At 43.8% G+C, this 19,480-nt stretch overlaps 3 protein-coding genes across 3 annotated transcripts in view; all 3 read left to right on the top strand.

The window, feature by feature from the left end:
- The first annotated feature begins 166 nt into the window (after window positions 1–166).
- On the top strand, window positions 167–1,866 carry LOC132259749 (uncharacterized). Its single transcript, XM_059757502.1, has 4 exons — window positions 167–360; window positions 435–881; window positions 946–1,002; window positions 1,110–1,866. Exons 1-4 carry the CDS (start codon window positions 255–257, stop codon window positions 1,556–1,558), a joined length of 1,059 nt encoding a protein of 352 aa, XP_059613485.1. The 5' UTR covers window positions 167–254; the 3' UTR covers window positions 1,559–1,866.
- A 362-nt stretch (window positions 1,867–2,228) lies between these two features.
- LOC132259524 (trypsin-1-like) lies at window positions 2,229–3,165 on the top strand. Its single transcript, XM_059757190.1, has 2 exons — window positions 2,229–2,381; window positions 2,443–3,165. The coding sequence occupies exons 1-2, from the start codon at window positions 2,271–2,273 to the stop codon at window positions 3,106–3,108; spliced, it is 777 nt and encodes a 258-aa protein (XP_059613173.1). The 5' UTR covers window positions 2,229–2,270; the 3' UTR covers window positions 3,109–3,165.
- A 317-nt stretch (window positions 3,166–3,482) lies between these two features.
- Window positions 3,483–19,480, top strand: part of LOC132261191 (epidermal growth factor receptor) — a 54,356-nt gene continuing 38,358 nt past the window's right edge. The window contains exon 1 of the mRNA XM_059759823.1: window positions 3,483–4,143. Coding sequence (XP_059615806.1) covers window positions 4,053–4,143 — 91 coding nt within the window. The 5' untranslated portion in view covers window positions 3,483–4,052. The remainder of the gene's footprint in view (window positions 4,144–19,480) is intronic.

Genomic DNA, 19,480 nt, shown 5'->3' with positions numbered 1-19,480 from the left:
GTGTCTGGAGAACCTGTAATTGCCCTGATTTCGGCCCTGGCGCAATTGACGAGCGCGAAATCCAGTGCGCGCCTCACGCAGCAAGCAGCTTTTGCTGCACTGCGCTGCGCCATCTGTGGAGTGGGCCGTGCAATGGGACTCTGGTGACTCCTCAGTATTTTGACAAGTGGCAAGCCGAAGAGCAGGAAGGAGCACGGTTTCTCTAGCACAAGTCCCGAAAAGTCCTCAGAATTAGTGCGAAAAAATACCTCAAGATGCCGGCCGCAACGACACCCACCGCGGCGAAGACTGAGAAGGAGGACAACCTCTGGATCGGCCTGAAGCACCACATAATGCACGAGCGACAGCTGAAGAAGCAAGGTATTTGACCCCCTTTCGGCGTCTCTCGCGCGTAGATCGCTAATGCCCGTCCGGGAACCCTTGTCCTTTGGCAGAACTCGAAGCTGAGGTGGAGGAGGAGCGGCTGCGGAAGGAGCGCGAGGCGCGCGAGCGCCAGGATGTGATGACGCTGGGCGAGACGCGCGATGAGATTCAGATCCTGGACAAGAAGCTGCAGGAGCTGAAGAACAAGAAGCAGGAGCTCTTCCTCAAGCTGAAGATCGTGCTGAACCAGGACGAGGTGCGGAAGAAGCAGCAGCAGCAGATGGACACGCTGGAGACGCTGAAGGGCGTGGGAATGCAGCTGCAGCCCGGACAGCACGCGCAGCTCTTCATGCCGCCGCGCACGATGCACCAGCAGCAGCTCATCCCCAAGATTCAGCAGGCTGGACCGCCGGTGGGCGTGCAGGGCCAGGTGAAGCGGCCCAGGAGTCCCTCGCCCAACGCCGGGCAGCAAGGATACTACAAGACGAACAGCGGCCAGCCGTATTCCCACCCAATAAGTACGTTTCTCTGGATTCTCTCTGGTCTGACGTGAGATGAGCTGATTGTGTGCGTTTCTTGTAGAAATCGAGGAGGGCAGGAGAGCTGGAGACGTGATGGGGAGAGCAGTTCTGTGGAATAGTGAGTATTTTTCTGAAGAGCGATCGAGAGTTTCTCTGATCGTCTTCCTTCCGGGGACGATCCTCGTGATATTCGCTACTGAATCCCACGCTCTCTCGCCATTACAGAGCCCACGCAGCAGTACACAAACGCGCCGGGGACGCTGTTCTTCCCCACGGCGAACCAGAGCCCGGTGGAGCCGCGCAACCAGTCCATCATCTATCCGAACTACTCGGCGAATCTCAGCATGCCGCAGCAGAATCTGCGCCAGAGCTACCACGTGGAGATGGCGCCGGGGCAGGGCCAGATGAAGGGCGAGATGACGGTGAAGCCCATTGGCGCCGGACAGGTGCCGCCGCAGCCGCCGCAGCGCAACCACCAGAGCCAGGTGACGCTGGAGAAGATCCCCGAGCGCGCGCCCGCGCAGGCCTCGGCGTATCACCACGACGAGCGCAAGGACATCCGCGCGCCGCCGCCCGGCATCGTGTACACCACGCAGCCCATGCGGCCCGGCCAGATGCCCATGCCGTACCAGCAGCAGCCGCCCAAGCCGCACTACTCGCGCCACCGCTACTGAAAACGGGCGCGCGGGGCGGGAATCCGGGGAATAAAGACGATAATGTACTGTAAGCTACGACTGCCTTTGCCTTCATTGCATTCGCACTTCTGATACTTGACTGGAGAGGATAATTTGCGATCCATCAGGAGCGAAAGACGAGCTTTTCTTTCGTGTTTCTTCCGTATTTAGTACGAAAGTGTCTTCGCTAAAGGATCTGCGAATGTTTAACATTTTGCTTACGAAACACTGTTGAAATCAGAAACGAGATTGTTTCGTTGCGTATTTTTCTCAAATAATACAGAAATTGATAAATCAAAGTTTTTTAATGGGTAGCACAAATATTAGAGAGTTTCATACGGATCAAAATCAGTTATCATCGTATAAATGAGAAAGATAAACACCTTTTTTCTTTTGATTGAGAGCAGGAAGTCTTCGCTGTGCTCTCTTAAGGCTCTAGGCGGTCGTTTTAGGCACGTTCTGATGAGGAATTAAAGAGGAATTCAAGTGATAACTCGTGCAACTTCCTCGTGCGCTTATGATATCAATTAACCCTCTCGAAACTAATTCGCGTGAGAACTATTCGCGTCACAATATTTCACAATAAGTTAAGAGATTCTGAAATGTTCGCGTCACTAATCTCGATATTCTTCATGCTTATCAATGGCAGCTCAATTGTATATAAACGAACGCGTCTGGAGACGTTCATCATAGTTTCAGAAACAGTCTGAGAATGAAGTTCGTCATTTGCACTGCTTTGCTCTTTGGATTCGCCACGTTCGCTTCGGCGAAGCCTAGAGTTGTGGGCGGGGAAGAAGCCATTCCTCACGAGTTTCCGTACATGGTAAGTCCCAACTAACGCCGAATCTTCGAAGGAAGGAAACTCAAGGCTACAATTTCCACAGGTATCCTTGCAATGGCAGGGACAGCACTTCTGCGGCGGAGCGATTCTCAGCGAGGAGTGGATTCTGACTGCTGCTCATTGCGTGAAGATCTTCGACAAGGACACCGAAGTCGTCGCTGGAGCGCACAGCCTTAGTCAGCCGGATGAATTCGAGCAGCGAAGGAATCACTCGAAGATAATCGAGCACGAAGCCTACTTGGGCGGCGTCAATCCGCACGATATTGCGCTGGTCAGGCTTTCGGAGCCTTTCGTGTTCAACGAGCAAGTGTCGAAGCTCAATCTGACCCACACAGAGCCTCACTATCCCACCGGACAGGCCACGATCTGCGGCTGGGGATCGATGTCCAACACACTGAATCCAATTAACCCCGACAAACTCATGAAGGCCAGTCTGACGCTCATGGACTCCGAACAGTGTTTCGCGAGATATCCTGAGGAGCCGATGCACGAGAGCAACATCTGCGCCGGAGAGGAAGATGGCTCCAAGGCGATCTGCAGCGGCGATTCTGGCAGTCCTCTTGTGCAGAAGAACGCCGATGGAGAATTTGTGCTCTACGGCGTCACAAGCTGGACTTGGATTCCGTGCGGAACACCGGGAAAAACAGGAGTTTTCGTCAACGTCACTCACTATTTGCAGTGGATTTTGGATGGAATGAAGAGCAAATAGAAGATGAAAGACTGATTGCTGAAGAAGTGAATTTGATAATAAATTAAACTGAGGTTTCGAAGAATCATTAAATTGGGCGTTTCTTCTATGATCGATCAATAATGGCGCCAGATTTTTGGAGCTTCTTTTTAGCGCTAATGTGCCATCTAGTGGCAAACACAATTAGCAGAAAACATCTTAACATGTCTTTCAACGTGTCTCTTAAGCTCAAAGAGACTGCAAACGCACAAACAGAACTTAAGAGATCTTCTCGTGTGTCTTCGCTGAGCCATAATTTATGGCGATCGCCGGCGTCGTTCGCTCGGCGGCCGCGGGGCGCTGCTGCGGGCATGGAGGCTGGCGCACTTGTTTGCTGGCGCGGTGCTGTCATTCGTTGTTGATCTGTGAGCTGCGTGAGTCGCTCTCTTATCTGTGGACTTTCCGTGTGTTTTGTTTACCACTCACAGTGGTTGTCGCATTCCCGTGCAATTCTGTGTGTGAACTTTTCCACACACCTGACATCGAGTGAATTTAATGACCTACAGAACAGCACCATTTCATAATAACACGGTGAAAGATGAAATAATGGTGGTTTTCAGTTAGATCGAATAAAAGAGTTCTACTTTTCGACACACACAATATCTTCTCACTGGAACTCCTCGCGTGAGAGAGTGAACAAGAAAGAGAGAGCCAGAAGAATTGGATGAAAAAGGTGTCTCTCAATGTGTTTTTTTTCCCTCAACAATTGCAAGATATAATATTGTGAATAATAAAACACAGTGGAGCGATCTTGAAGAGATTTATAGTGGCCGTAAAATGTGCTTTCTGCGTGTTGTGCTGTGTATTGTGCGCCTCGAGTGTCAATAGTGCAAGTTTTCCCTGAAAAAAGGCCTCTTTGCGCATTGCGAAAGAGATAGAAAGTTTACACCTGCCTTCGGAGTTTTCGCACGCGGAACCCGGAGAAGATGACGGATTATCGATTACTCCTGACCATCGCGATGCTCCTGATCGCGGGAGGATCAGCTGACGCCTACATCGAGGAGCAGGACATGAAAGGTGAGTCCATTCATTCTGGAAAAGCGCCAAATGCGTGACACGAGAAATTCCCCCGAAAAAATCTGATTGTGACGCCAAAATTATATTTCTCACAAAAACACTGATCCTCACGTTTTACGATGATTTCACGGCGGAAAAAAACAGCCCCACTTGAGAATCGTAGAAGTGTATTTCTGGGGGACTTAAGCTAGTTTCACTGTTTGTGATAATTCTAAATTCTTGACATTTATTTACGATCAGCAAAATTTTCACAATTTTTTTTTCATGAGTTGACGCTAAATAGTGAAACTTTGCATATTTGTGAGATAAGCTGCAATTTATTACTCTAAATAGTCCAGCGTTGTCTGCTCTCGAAATGTGAGTTTGGTTGATAAGAGTTCGACGATCTTCCTGTGCGATCGCTGAGAAGATAAAGGAGTTGATCGTGATCTGGCGGGAAAAAAGCCATTTGCATCTAATCCGCACTGAAGGTTTTTGTGGTGTTTTAATCCTCAATCGTCTTTCGTACCTCTTTTCCGTGGTCTCGATTGAGAGAAACCTATTTTTACTGAGAGAACAAACTAGAATTGAAGTCAAAAAGGCACTGAAAAGTAGAAGATCTGCAAATTATTTCGGCTAAAAGACACTTTGAGTGGAGTTTAATGGTTTTCTTGCAAATTTGGGGTCAGAAAAATCCTTCTGAGTAGTTTTTAGGCAATAATTATGACTAATTCTTGCCTACGCCCTTGATTAAGTCCAGCGATTCGTGTGAAAAGTGCATTATTTTGCTTGCTTTTTGAATTCCAAATTCTCGGCGAGCGAAGATCACTTCATTACTGAAATCCTGACGGACTTAAGCTCTCGTCTGGAGTTCATATAATCTCCGAGAAGCATCAGACGTCTGAGGAGAATTCAAATGCGAGCCCGAATTGAGGATTTCGTTCACGTTCAAGAGCTGATCGTGAGGCGTTTCTTATTGTGGCATTGCAGGGGATTAAAAGAAATGTGGTGGGAAAGGATCTTGGAGATTGTCACGAGGGGTTTTTGATTGTGATGCAGAGACGCTGCGTCACTGCTTATCAGCCGCGAGGGGATTCGATTGTGATAAGCGAGAGTGAGACAAAGGCGCGCGATTGTGTGGAGGAGTTGAATGGAATGCCAAATGGATGAAATCGAGCTGAAGACGTGAATGTGTATGCACGAAAAATCAGCCAAGGTTTCAGGTGATCAGCGCGCAGGCAAAATGAATGGCTGGAAAAGGCGATGGCGCAGCGTTTATGGACAACTCTGTGTGAAATTCAATCGGAAACCTGTTTGTCGTTCCTCTGCGCACACCATCGCGGACGCAATACAAGAGATGGCTTCAAAGAGATCGCGCGCACCAGCACAGCGATCGCCGGGGCGCTTTTTCATTCATGGGAAGCTGTGCAGCAAATGGACCAGCTTCAATTCATCGTGCGGCCGAGGAATTGTTGTGTGTCTTTGAATTGAAAATCGAGAAATTCGAGTCTCGATAGTGAAACATGAAAATCTACTTGTCGGCCGGGCGGACAGACGGCGAAAGCGATATCTTCAGGTGCTTCGCGGACACCGAAAAGTGCGGCGTGTGCAATTGCACTCATTTTCTGATTGCGATCACTTCCCAAACAAGGCAAAAATCACTCAGAAAACTTAATGATGCGGCGCTGCAGTGAAAGATCACGGATTTTTTTTTCATGTCTCCGCAGAGTTGCAAATTATAAGTACACGCGAAGTGGCTGGAAAATCGCCTCGAGGAGGACCGGAATTGTGACCCTTGAAGGCCACTCTGAGAGAGACACTTTAATCCACGCCCTGTGACAAGTTCACCGGAGATTTTTCATCCCACAGCGTTGCATCATTGTTCGAGATGTTTGGCAGTAAACATGATTTTTGCCTGTGCAAAAAAAAGCCGAGTCCCTTCACATGACCTGAGAATGCGCACCTTTTGTGCCGACGAGGGAATCTTCAGGACGAAAGATGGTGGAATTTGACCAGATGTGTGGGAATTGGCTCTTTAGTGCTTCCTGCTGCGCTCAATTATTCTCCTCCAGCATCGAAAAACTCATCCATTGATGAGTTTCTTCGCTCTATTCATCGATGGAGTGAATATGTTGCAATTTCTCCCTGTTGGCTAATGAATATCCGAACACACATGGCCTCAAAAGGGACTTCCTGAGACGCTTGCTGAGGTGTCTTTGGCTCTTCTCATTTCCCATCATCTCAAAATCTCTGGCATATTTCAACTTGATTTATTCACCAATGATTAATCACTCGAAATCTCCTTCGCTGACTCTAAGAAGCCAAAGCCATTAAGATCACCCACAATTTCACGGTGTTGTTTTTGCCAATGATGGCGAGAAGAGGCGCGCGAGAGTTTATTTTTGGTGTTTCGGTGAATTTGTGGGATTTTTTGCATCATTTTTCATTGAAATACAGACAAATGCATGTTAGCTATTAATCGTGATTTCTCCCAGCCTTCCATGCGAGGCTCCTTCACAGGCTGAAGTGTCCTTTAGCTGAGTAAACACACACACATGAATTTCCAGTGAATGCAGAGAGGCAGTGTAATCTTGTGACAGAGAATCAAATCTCCCTTTATTTCCTCATCAAGTCGCTCCGTCTGGATATCCATTAGAGTTCGTAATCCTTTGCCTTGCACACCCTCCTGAGCTACCTGAGCAGTGGCACAAAACCCGCCACGTTGTCCTTTTCAGGGCTCTGGCAATCTCTGTCTCTTTGAGTTGCCCACTCGACATTTCACTACGCCCTTAAGTGGCGAAATGAGACGCACAAGGGAAGACAATCGGAGCAGGTAAAAGGACAGGCGAGTGACACAGCAACCACTCTTGCCCAAGCTTGATAAGGATTGCCCGCTATTTTCACAAGACAACTCCGAAGGACGCGGTTTTATGGGGGATTTCTTGCCCAAACGCTGAAGTGCGTGCTGTAAAGCAATTTGGTAAACTTACTTTAAATACAATAGCACAAATTCTTGCCTCACAGCGTGGGTTTTTTTTCGGCTCAAGAGTGGACAGGCAACAAGACGCCGGGACTGATTAGAGGGTATAAATTTGACGAAAAGTTTTGCCAAAAATCCGGATTCATGTTTGAGGAATTTTCGAGTTGATTTCTGGTGGTGCAGAAGAAAAAACGTGGACAGGAAATCATTAGAGAAGCTCAGGTGTTGGAAGAGACACTTTGATCTCAGGCAAGACACGCGAATATATCTTCCCAATAACAGCCTATGAGATAAACTTCTCGAGAGTGTCTCGTTAGGCAAAGAGATAATCATGCGGAGTACTTTGGGTCAGAAATAGAGCCGTCAAAAAAGAGATTTTATTCAAATGAAGACACACTAGATGCAAAATGCTCGGGATATTTACGATCACTTCCTGAGATTGCTCTGGAAAGGCAGCTCTTATCAGTGGCGCGCGGTGTCTTAAGAAAAGGCAGGCTTGTTGGGCAATCTCAAGTGTCTTCGGAAGTCATAAAAGCCAACTGTATTGACAGAGGCACTCAGAATCCATCCAGAAACAATATGGAAATTCCAGTAATGAAAGAAAATCCCGCGGAAAAGGGGGAAAATACATCAACAAGATGATTTCTTATGATCTCTTTGAGGTTTCGCGACGCGCAATGTGTCGAAATGTGGGTGTTGATGCACGTCAAGGGTGAAGATCAGAGCTAATTTTACTGCAACGACATTCAATACCACTTCTGAGGTGAAAAATCCACCCTCAGGATGAATTTTCTCATCCTCAGATCGAGATTTCGGGTGCATCTTGTGCACCATCAGTCATTTGAGCCCATTTGAAGGGCACAAAAGATGGTGGCGCAGACAATTCTCTCGTCCTCTGGGGAAAAAGGTCCTTTTGCACTTCACAAAACCCATGAAATTCGAGATGAGCCCTCTTTTCTCCCTTCTCAGAAGTGTTTTACCAGCAGGCTTTTTTGCTCCCGCGCCTGTCTGTCGACGTCCTGAGAGAATCTTCGATTTGATGGTGGATTCTGAATGGTTTTACTTCACGACATCTCTCAATTCCACCGCGAGGCTTTTGTCCCGGAATCTCCAGTGATGATCTTACTTGATCGTCGCGCACACAGATTAATCTTCTTCCAGAGTTTCTCATGGAATCTCTGCCCAAGGCTGAAAATCCTTCCGCAGATGTCCAGATTTTTCAGAATACAGACACTAAATTCAAATCAAATGCGCTCCAAATGGATTTGTGACGGTGTAGAGAATGCGCTGTGTTTGAAAAGATAGGGAAAAAGAGAGAGAGAAAAATGCGACACAGAACAGGTAGAATTCATTTCAATGTGACATTTTCTGGGGATGTAAAATCCACCTCTATCTTCACAAACAATGTGCCGCAGATAAAAGCCATCCAGAGGTTTTGGTGTTGAGAAAAGTCCGGTGAAAGAGAGACACGCAAAATTGCTTGACTCTTGACAGATGTGAATCTTTTTTGTCCACCCAAAAAGCGAAGGCCTCCGCTTTTTTCTGTGATCTAGTTTCGCGATGATGGTGAAAAAAAAAGAGCGCGAATTTTATTTTCCACTCGTGGTGGAGAGGAAAAAAAGCCACGATCATTCACCTCTTCGCGACTGACGATGGTTCGTGCTGATCCGCGGAAGAATGGCGAAGAGGGAGTTGGCAAAAAATGCCCATCACTTGATATTTAGCAAAATTTCAACTGCGCGATGCAATAAAACGACTGTCGTCATCATTTCTCTGCTCATGCTGTTTTCGCGCGTTTTTTCCGCTGCGCCCTGTGTAATTTGAAGTATAAATGTGGCGCGGGGATATTTTGTCGTAATACCCGCGAAAATAAATTGTGTCTTTGTCGATAACACTGTGCAACACTTTTCTGCCCTTTTTTTGAGGTGTGGATTTTCTGATTCCTTGAGTCACCAGCTTTTCAACGGTACCTTCCTTTTTTCTCTAGACCCTCAAGTTTTCCTTTTAGAGCCTATTTTCCATTTTCCACTATTTTCACCCACTTTGCCGCACTTATGTGCTCATATCTCGCCCAATTTTCCACGGATTTTCCTCAAATTAGGCTCAAATGATAGCTATTGAAATTACCTACTACTTTGTAAAACATTGTGAGTGTTTTAGATCACTCCTTGTTGGTCAAAAATGATCTTTTGTGAACCACTAGGTAAAAAATTCACCGGGTTTTTTACCACTTTTTTCTAAATATCTCCGAAACGAAGAAACTTTTATGTTGGATTATTTTTCCTATGTGTAGAGCACTTCAGGGGATGCATTTCCTCCATACATGCCGAAGTGATATTTCTTCTCTATCTGCCGGAAAAACGAGGTTTTTCCTCGACAAATTTCGCTTTTTTATGCTACGCGCACCCGCTAAAAAACTGAAAGAAGGTACATTTTGCTGTATACGCATTCATTTAGATAATGATAATGCTTAGATGTTAAAATAAAAGAGAAAAAAGGCCAATATCTCGACTTTTTAGCTATTTTACGTGAATTTTTTGTGTTTTTTATAGACTTGTTGTCAATAAAACCAAAAAAATACCTAAAATAGCTAAAAAGTCGAGATATTGGCCTTTTTTCTCTTTTATTTTAACATCTAAGCATTATCATTATCTAAATGAATGCGTATACAGCAAAATGTACCTTCTTTCAGTTTTTTAGCGGGTGCGCGTAGCATAAAAAAGCGAAATTTGTCGAGGAAAAACCTCGTTTTTCCGGCAGATAGAGAAGAAATATCACTTCGGCATGTATGGAGGAAATGCATCCCCTGAAGTGCTCTACACATAGGAAAAATAATCCAACATAAAAGTTTCTTCGTTTCGGAGATATTTAGAAAAAAGTGGTAAAAAACCCGGTGAATTTTTTACCTAGTGGTTCACAAAAGATCATTTTTGACCAACAAGGAGTGATCTAAAACACTCACAATGTTTTACAAAGTAGTAGGTAATTTCAATAGCTATCATTTGAGCCTAATTTGAGGAAAATCCGTGGAAAATTGGGTGAGATATGAGCACATAAGTGCGGCAAAGTGGGTGAAAATAGTGGAAAATGGAAAATAGGCTCTAAAAGGAAAACTTGAGGGTCTAGAGAAAAAAGGAAGGTACCGTTGAAAAGCTGGTGACTCAAGGAATCAGAAAATCCACACCTCAAAAAAAGGGCAGAAAAAAGTGTCATTTTTGTTGCCTAGTGTAAGAGGCAAATAAGCGAGTATTTTTTGCATGCGAGCTTGGAATTTGATAAGTATGATAATATTGGCATTTCTTGTTGGCGCTTCAGAGATTTGCAGTGAAATTCAATAGCATTATCAAAGTGGAATGTATTTTTTCCGGATGCTTAGAATACTTTCTTCACACTTGTGAGGAATTCTTTGGGGTTGCTTGAGCTTCTTCTGCGATTAGAAATGCAGAAAATTATGCCTTTTCTTTCTCAATCGCTGAAAATGTCATGCAAAATCCAATCTATCGAACTCATTCGCCTCCCAATTTCCCCTCTAACGATATTTGTTGCGACATTGCAATTATCATCGACAGAAATCACGTGAAGCTTTTCACACAGGCAAGCGAGATGCGACTCTGTGCGGAGAGTGCAATATTTGCTGCACTTCTTGCAATAATCTGTGGCAGGTTTTTGCTGTCGCTGGTGCAATTTTGCCGCGATAGAGTGAAGACACGAGAGCCGGTCTGATTTCCTGTTATTGGCGATCTTTGTGCGTCTTGTGCGCGATTTTCTAACTGGAACTCGACGGAGGACTCCATATTGCGTAAAAGTGCAGAGAAAACCGGCTCAGGTGAATTCCTGTCGTGGCCATTTTCAAGCCATCGCGACAATTGCGTCTTGGAGAAAAATTCTCCAGAGCTCTTGCACTACATTTATCAACGCCGCATGAGAATCTCAAGTGTCCAACACAGTCAATTTCTCAAGCCACATCGCGCGAGAATAAATTGACTTTTTCCACAGGCAACATTTTTGGATTCGCGCGCGCGTGAAGGGAGAAAAGAGGCGAGAGAAGTATGTCAGGAATGGTCGATCAAGACGACTCTCACCTGGAAATCGCGCGCATTTGTTCTCCAAAAATCTTCTGGACAGTTTTCTTCCGCCAATTCATTTGTTCTGCTGCTTAATTGGTCGTGTCTCACTGTCAAACTGGGCTATTTTGGTGTGTTTGTGTCTCTCTGTGAGTTTAAATATTTAATCAGAGGCAATTTGTCACACATGAAATCAGTTGCACTTCTCTGGCTCTCGTTGAAAATCTCTCTTCTCAATCTCAAAATCGATATTATTATTTTGCTTCTTGCGTCAAAGTTGCTTGAATACAAATGCAAAAAGTCATTTTGTATGCTTTGCCTGTTGGTGGAAACATTAATTTTCAGATCGCCGCACGTGATCGCATGCTCGAGGGAATTATTGTCCACTTCTGGCCATACTTAAGCGCGCTGTGGAAATATTTGGAATATAAAAATATAAAATGGGTCTCTGGAGTTAATGCCAGACTCCAAAATGCTCGCCTTGCGCGATGTTGTGCCTCGGTCGAGAGTTTGTGGCTGTGTATTGAGTTGAAAAAGAGAGTTTCCTCATGAGTGGAGCGAACACAACAACGGCTTTCTTGTGCCATCTTCGCCAATAGCAACAATTAATGTGAAAAGCTGTTATTACTGCGGCATATTAGCATTTTTTTCTCCTTCTTCTGCTCGTCGGACAAGAAGCTCCACTATATATTTTGTATAACTCAAATGAATGACGACGGTGATGTGTTTTATTTCTCTTGTCTCTGCTTGTGGTGTTGGTCAATTGGAGATTTGTGTTGGGAATGGGAAAAAGGGCTTGAAGAGAGCGATCATCGACTCGTCTTAGAAGGCCAATTTAACCTCTTGACCATCAATTTGTTCGCCACTTTGCAAGGAATGCTCCCGAGGAGGAGAGCAAGAAAAGTCCACACAGTGCATTTTTCTTCATTTGCGCGCGCACGAAAGCCACAATGATCGATCGCGATCTCTTCCTAAGTCAGTGTCTCAAGGAATGCCGTATGGCATCAATTGAGCAAATTGTCTCAAATGATTTTTATTTTCCTCCTCTCTGAGAATTTTCATTAATTATTGACTCATCTCTTCGTCCAATGGGCACGAGATGTGAGTAAAGATTTCGCGTGATCGCCGCGACTCAACAATATATTCTTGAGCCATTTCACATTCAACTCGCGCCTCTCATCTGCCCGTGGACAGTCAGAAGGAGAGAGAGAAAAAAGACGACAGCTAGCAAATTATTGAGGAAAAGAAGAAGAAACTCTTACAATGGCATACAAAAAGTATTGCCAAGCCTTTATCAAACAGACGCGATGAATGAATATCTTTGCTGTGCGATGTTAACATCGCGAGACGAGTCACAACTCATGACACAAGGCAACATCATTTGCAATAACGTATTGAAAAATATTGATTTAGACAAACACTTTTCGAGAGAATCCACACAGAGTGTGTGTGGAGCTTTTCTCGGAACCACCATTAATTGTCATGACTCAACAACTCTTGGTCGCCTCTTGCTGATCACGCTGTGATGATCGTGAGTGAATGGGTGTGATTCGACTCGCTATTTCTGACACGCGATTCCGCGTACTTCAACTTTTTGAGCGCAACTTCCAAACTAAGGTGGTTTCGATGGTCTAAAAATACCGCCATATTTTAGTTTAGCTGCTAAGCGCGGATAAAAAAATTGTTTTGTCGAGCAAAGACATGCTGAAAACCGTGTAGCCATGCCCCAAAAACCATCTTAATAAAACTTTTATTGCTTCTAATTCTCGCGAAGTGTTGGATGTAAATTTACATTTTATTTATTTACAATCTTCACAAGTGCGCCTCTTAACTCTTTGTTGCACAATTTAGAGATGTTGTAGATCAAATTTCCTTAACAGCCCTTTCGACTTATTTTCCGTTAATTGAAGTGAATAAAATTTATTCCGATAAAAGCACTTCAAAACGAAGTCAAATGACTGAAATTCCCCACGAAAATCGATGAAATAGCTCAACTAACAGAATCTTCATGTTAATCAATTTCCAACACAAGGGTTAAGATGCTTCTTCGATGTTCAAACTTCTCTAATTAATTGATTAAAGGCATTTTCATTGTTCAGCATCTCCAGCTTTGAATACCTTTCAGTGGGATGAATTTTCACTGATGATATTTAATTGGTCATCAACATTCCATCGCAACTGTTCCATCGAAACTAGATTCTGATGCCTTGGGCAGCGTCAAAGAACTTTCCATCACTCTCTCATCATCGACTCAACTGTAATTTTCGTATATGATTGAGAGAATTTTCCTCAGGCGATGTGCGCAGAAGTGATTAAAAATTGAGTCTATTATCTATCAGATTAGCATAAGATTCATCAAACACCTTTTTTCTTGTCTCCCTGGAAGAAATCGTAAATTGCGTCCATTCATCAATTCATCAAATCACTCATTGAGAGGATTTTTGTGAGAGAGTGAAAAATGTGGTGTCGAAAATATCATCAACTGATCGACTCTGACGATCAGTCAATTAGTGAAGATGATGATCGGGGAGTTTAAGATAGAGAAAAAAGAGGCATTCTTTATCATTTCATCTGCTCAAATGATCTTCTGTGTGGCTGCAAATTGAAGTGCGCTGGCATTGAAAAGGCAGCGTTTTTCTCTCTGAATTATATTTTCGAGATCATTAGTGATTCCAACATGTGAAATGAGTGTTCAATTGCACGGATGTGTGAGTGTGTTGTTGCTGGAAAATTCACATTAATATCGACCTACATGGAATGTGCCATGCTGAGTCTGTGGGGCGAAGAATCATTGCATAATGGTCTTGTATTGGGATTTCTCTCGCTCTCTCAGAGTATCACGAATGCGCGCTGCTCACCTCTTTCGTGTTAGGAGTTGTGCCTGGGATTTGGGCTCCAGCATCAGCCAGATGACGAGACGCTGGCGATGCTTCGGAGGCTCTCTCTTACAAAATTACTCCTCTATTATTGAGATAATTCCGTCTGCGGAGTTGGAAGAATGGCAGACGAGGTGCGGGTAGAAAAAATTAAATAGAATATTTTGTGGAAATCTCTCTTTGAAATGATGTCCCTGCCTTTTCACCGCCAGCGCTCAATCCATTCATTCCATACGATCACCGCATGTCTAAATAGATTGTATGGGACTCGGAGAGAAGGCAAATAGTGAGACACCCGGAGAATGGAATCAAAAAGTCGATCTGGTGAGAAAAATACGTATGCGGAGGCACTTTTTCAAATCTCTGGCTGCCGTGTGAGACATGATTTGGGCCCATCGGAAACAGATGTCGAAAATATTAAAATGACGATTGTTTTTTGATGCCTCTCTGCGCGCCCACTAAAAAATCTCACTCGGCTTTTTTCCCTTCGGACGCCTACAAATTTGATTTATTAATATCTCGCTCGGGTGCTGAGAAGGATGATGATTATCCAGCCACCCTTCGGATGGATTTGATTGCGCTGGAGAGATAATTTCTTCATTTTTCCGTCGCGTGAGAATTTGAGACCAGTTTTCCTTCCACGCCGGAAAGAGAATTTCACTTCGCTGGCAAAGCGATGCCATAAATCACATCCTGAAAATCAATATACATATATTTTTCCTTCCTCAGCAAAATAACCATGGCGAAATGCTTTCACCCGAAATAAAAAACCGGTGAGGAATGCGATCGTCAGTCATATTTTCAGGAAATTTCCGTTGCACCGGATATGGAAGGTCCAATGTCAATTGGTGCAATTTTAATCTTGAGGTTTCCGTCAGGAAGTGGAAGGAATTTCCAGGGGATTTGCATAACACATGCACTTCTGAGAGTGATTTTTTCTGTAATGGGAAAAAGGTTTTCTGAAATTGATGCTTATTTTTCTCTCTCCATGATTTGTTTACGTTCGTTTTTCGAAATGCGGGAATATATTTCTGAAAATGTGTGCACCGTCAGAGAGGTATTGAATGAGAAAGGCTGGGAATTTGAAGGATTCTCATGGCTCGCGAGCGCGTGAAAATGATCAATGGAAGTGGCGAGAATTTTCTCAACGAGCTCCAATTAAGAGCACAACAATGAATGATTCATTGAAGAGTGTTGGAGATCAATCGAAAAAAGGCACATACATGAGGAGGTCAGTGAATGAAGTGTGCGGAGAAAAATCTGACGACCTGATAAGCAAAATCTTGCGCAATTTTCTTATCGCGCTGTGGGAAAAAGCGCCATTTGTGTGTCATGCAGGTATTATTGAAATTATCAATGGCGATGTTGTGGTTTTGCAATATTGTGCGGCGATTCAATTATTCTGCACAATTCACCTGTCCGAATGCCATGAGAGAATTTCCATGTGATCTTGAGATCGAGCATCTCAATTCTCAGTTCGCCTGAGAAACCGGAAGATTGTGCGGAACTTGCAGTGTGTTTTTGTGCCTGGATGACAAACAAAAACCATCGAGAGACATTTTACACACGGAAGTTGCAGAGAAACATTAAATCTGTCGCGACTTTCGCTTGTACCTAATTATACTGCATTTTGATTGACACAAAGTGTGTAAATGCAAGGGTTGAAAGTGGTGTACAAGTCACTAAAAGTGTTAGAAAGTGTTTTTAAAATTCACTATTTGTGCTTAAACAATTTTAAGGGGAAAGTTTAACATGTCTTTCAGATAGATTTGCATGGGAAAAGCAAACAGATTCACTCATTGCTTCACTTATTAATTAAAATAGAGATTTTATGACAATTTCTGAGGAGTTTCATTCAATTATCATTAGCATAAAATTGAGATTTCAGTCAAATTATCTTCCCCTCGGGCGAATCCTTGCTCTCTACCTGCGATTTCGCCCAATTATGGCTCGGAGTTTCAAGTGTGCGTGCTCAATGAGGCAAAGGACGATGTGCAGACGGCCGTTTGAATTTGAATAGAATGAACCGGAAGGATGTGCTTCCATTGAGAGCCCCCGGAGACATTGGCAGTGAGCCATTGTCTGGATGCGTCTTTTCATCCCACTCAAGTTCAACAGCTAATGCCATGATATCCGACACTCAAAAGCCCCTCAGCATCCATCAATATCACGAGGAAGTGCCGCTGAATGGCTGGAGAAATGCGCGGGGCGGGAATTCATTTGCCCGCAGGCCCGGGAAGCCGATAAAAAAGCAGCCCGACGCCCTGGTCACATTCAGCCGGGATGAAAAACGGCGGCGAATTGCTGCAATAAATTAATTTTATGCAAATCGTGGGATGATTTCGCTCTAATAGGTTTTTATGCAACTCAAGACGCTCCCAGTCGCGTCTTCGCGATTGGCGTTCAATTGCATTCGCGTTACTCGCTGTGCGAGTGTTGCCATTAAATAAGAATTGCATTGAGTTGAGCAGAATGCACAACAGCTGAGCTTCCTTGCGTTCAATTTGGATGAAAGTCTGTTTAATTAACCCTCTTCAGGCGCTCAAACAGTTTCAGATCAAACTTTCTACTCTTCTTGTCGACAATCGACGTAATTTGCAAAAGAAAATGAACTTTCAGCCAACAAGACGTCGGACAATAAATGGCAAAAAGAACACAAGATGCCTTTCGAGGGTTAACACGTCAGAAATCATTGAATTTCCCTCTGAATTGGCAACTTTACTTCCAAATTGCGTTTCGCTTGAGAGGAGATTTTTCTCTGGCGTTTCGCATGCTTCAATGGAAAATGAAGAGAACCCGTGGTAATAAAAAGCTCAACACAGACGCAAGATTTTGAATACAAAAGAGTTTGCAAAGTCTTCTCGCGCGTCTTCTATGGGAATTCCTCGCGAAACCGCGCGCGAGCGTATTTTGATGAGTCAGGCAATGCAAATCGGGCTTCAGCGTTGTGATATAATTTATGTGTTTTTATGTAGAAATTATTATAAAACACATTCAATGAGTCGTGTAAGTTGGCAGCATTTTAATGAATATTTTTACTTTTCATTCTTGCAGGTAAGCGTCCATGACCAAATTCGATGAAGTCTAGCTGCTCCGCAGAGAGTGCATTTGGCTTTGAGATCTTCGCCATATAAGACACACACATACACGGAGAAGAGGGAGAGAGAATGGTAATTTAAATGCAATGCTTGACGTTTGTCTTCTTCATCCCGCGCGACAAGGTACAGAATAAATCTCCGCATCGATGGTCAATCGTGACACAATATTGCATTGCGCTGCGATGATGAGAGGGACTTCTTTTTTGTCTCCTCCTTCTCTTGAGCGTCTCTTTTATGAGATGGAATTCCGTGGATTGTGAACAGAGTTCTCGAAAAGAGTCGTTACAAAAGGCACCGAAGAAACTCATCAATTGATGGTGATATTATGCCAAATAAGTACATTGTTGACTTAAAAGGTCTTCTTAGAGCCCAAGAACTCGATCTGCCGTTCGCTTCTCAACATCGTTACACTGCGAGAAACCGATTGGCTTATTAGGCTCTCTGAGTGGGGCTTTTATGGGTTAATATTGTGACTAACAACAATAATAATTTGTTACTCTGAACTCCTGTTTCTGCCAGCATTTTTCCCAGAACAAAGACAGCGACACTCGAGACATTGTCAGATGAAAGTGCGCGAATTGAGTTTTCAAACAAACAAGGATTTTCATCGCTTTATCATTTCCCAGAATGGAGTGAATAATGCTCCTAATCTTTGTGCAATTTCAAAATACTGCGGCATCCGTTTTGCCCTCAATTAAAAGGCTTTTTGTTAATGCCCACCGATTAAGAGCTTCAGTCGTTGTCTTATCTTATCAGCTTGCTCATTTGAATTTCAAGCAGATCGCTTCTGCTGGACGCGATCGAGTCATGCAAACGTGGGAAATCTCGTCATCTTTCGATATACTTTACTGTCTGAATTTCGCAAAGTCCGAATCATGCTCAGTTCAATTTCAGGTGTGACAGATTGGATTAAGTAACGCTATTTGATTTTACGTCAATTCGATAAGGGGACTTTTATGGCTCTTATCTCGAGACTTGCTCACTAATCTTCTCTCTCTCTTGCTGTTTACTTTTCGCTGTGCGAATGACGAAATATCGTCAATTTAGCGAGGAGATATTGTCAAATTCATGTGCGATTTCTCATTCATTCACGCTGCGCCGGAGTTTGTGAATGAGCAAATTTTGCAATTTAATAATTAATCAAGAAACGTGCATTTTGCCTGGGAATTTTCCCTCAAAACTCTCTCAAAATGTGAATTTTTCACTCAATGATTTCGTGATTTTTTTTTTCAACACTTCATGCAAAGCTAATTTTTTTTCGGCACAAAACGCACTCCCTTCGAGAGTTTCCAGTGTATTCAGTATAAATTGAAAATTCCAAACTTCATTGACTTTCCATAGCCACACAATTCCTCAAACTTACTTTATGCTTCTTGGCGGCCAGAATGGTGGAATTGGAGGAAGGAAAGGAGATCATGAATTCCATTTGTTGATTGAAAGAGTGGCGCAGCAAAAAGCGCGCCTCTTGGGAGAATTTTTCATTTTCTCGTGGAGGCCAAAAATTGATGAGAGGAATTCCAAGAGAAGCGCAGACAATGCAGTTGCCATATCGAATTCCACCCGACTTTTCATCACCGAGAAATTTCTTTCTCCGCACTTCAATTAGAATTTCAATGAACGAAGAAGGCGAGCAAAAAGTCGATGGAAATCGACTTTGCGTGCCTCAATTTTCGGTGAGGAACTCAAACCACGATCATGTTCTTGGCGATGATCTCGAGGTGCTCCCGAATTTGGGGATTGTTTGTCGAGGAGAGGTGAAAGTGACGAAATGGGTGTACGTGACATTACTGAGATGAGCTGAAGAGTGGGAAAAATGTCTTGAGCTTTGATGGTTGGGTGTGAAATTATTTCCGTGGCATTCACTGGGAAATGAGATATGGTGAAAAGGGCTTCAGCTATAATTGCAGTAATCAAACTTCCGTTCTATTATTCGCTCGCGTCGCTCCAGCAGCGAGTCAATAAACTGGAATTTCATAAACATTTCCCTCATAAATGCTTCACATCTAATTGAGATATCAAAAGACACCGGGATTAGGAGTGAATGCGAAGCCTCGAACTTGGCTTCTTTCTCCCGTGCGTGATTCTTCTGAGGACGCTCAATGGCACGTAATTAATTTGTCGGATCTGCATTCTTAATCACTTCCGACTGCGCCGCAAAGCGCTTTGCACATAAACCTCTCGATACTATTATTGAAATGCTAAGCAATTTCTTTCTGCCGCCTCAGCATATAGAATAAATTTCGAAAGTTAAGTGCATTTCAGCCCATCTTCCGCGCTCCATCACCATTTCGATTATTATTTGTTTGTTATCTCGCATATGTTTGCCTCTTAAAAGTGAAA

This window comes from Phlebotomus argentipes, unplaced genomic scaffold (assembly GCF_947086385.1).
Source record: "Phlebotomus argentipes unplaced genomic scaffold, Phlebotomus argentipes genome assembly scaffold_18, whole genome shotgun sequence".
Lineage (NCBI taxonomy): Eukaryota > Metazoa > Arthropoda > Insecta > Diptera > Psychodidae > Phlebotomus > Phlebotomus argentipes.
This window is presented reverse-complemented; position numbering and strand designations above follow the sequence as displayed.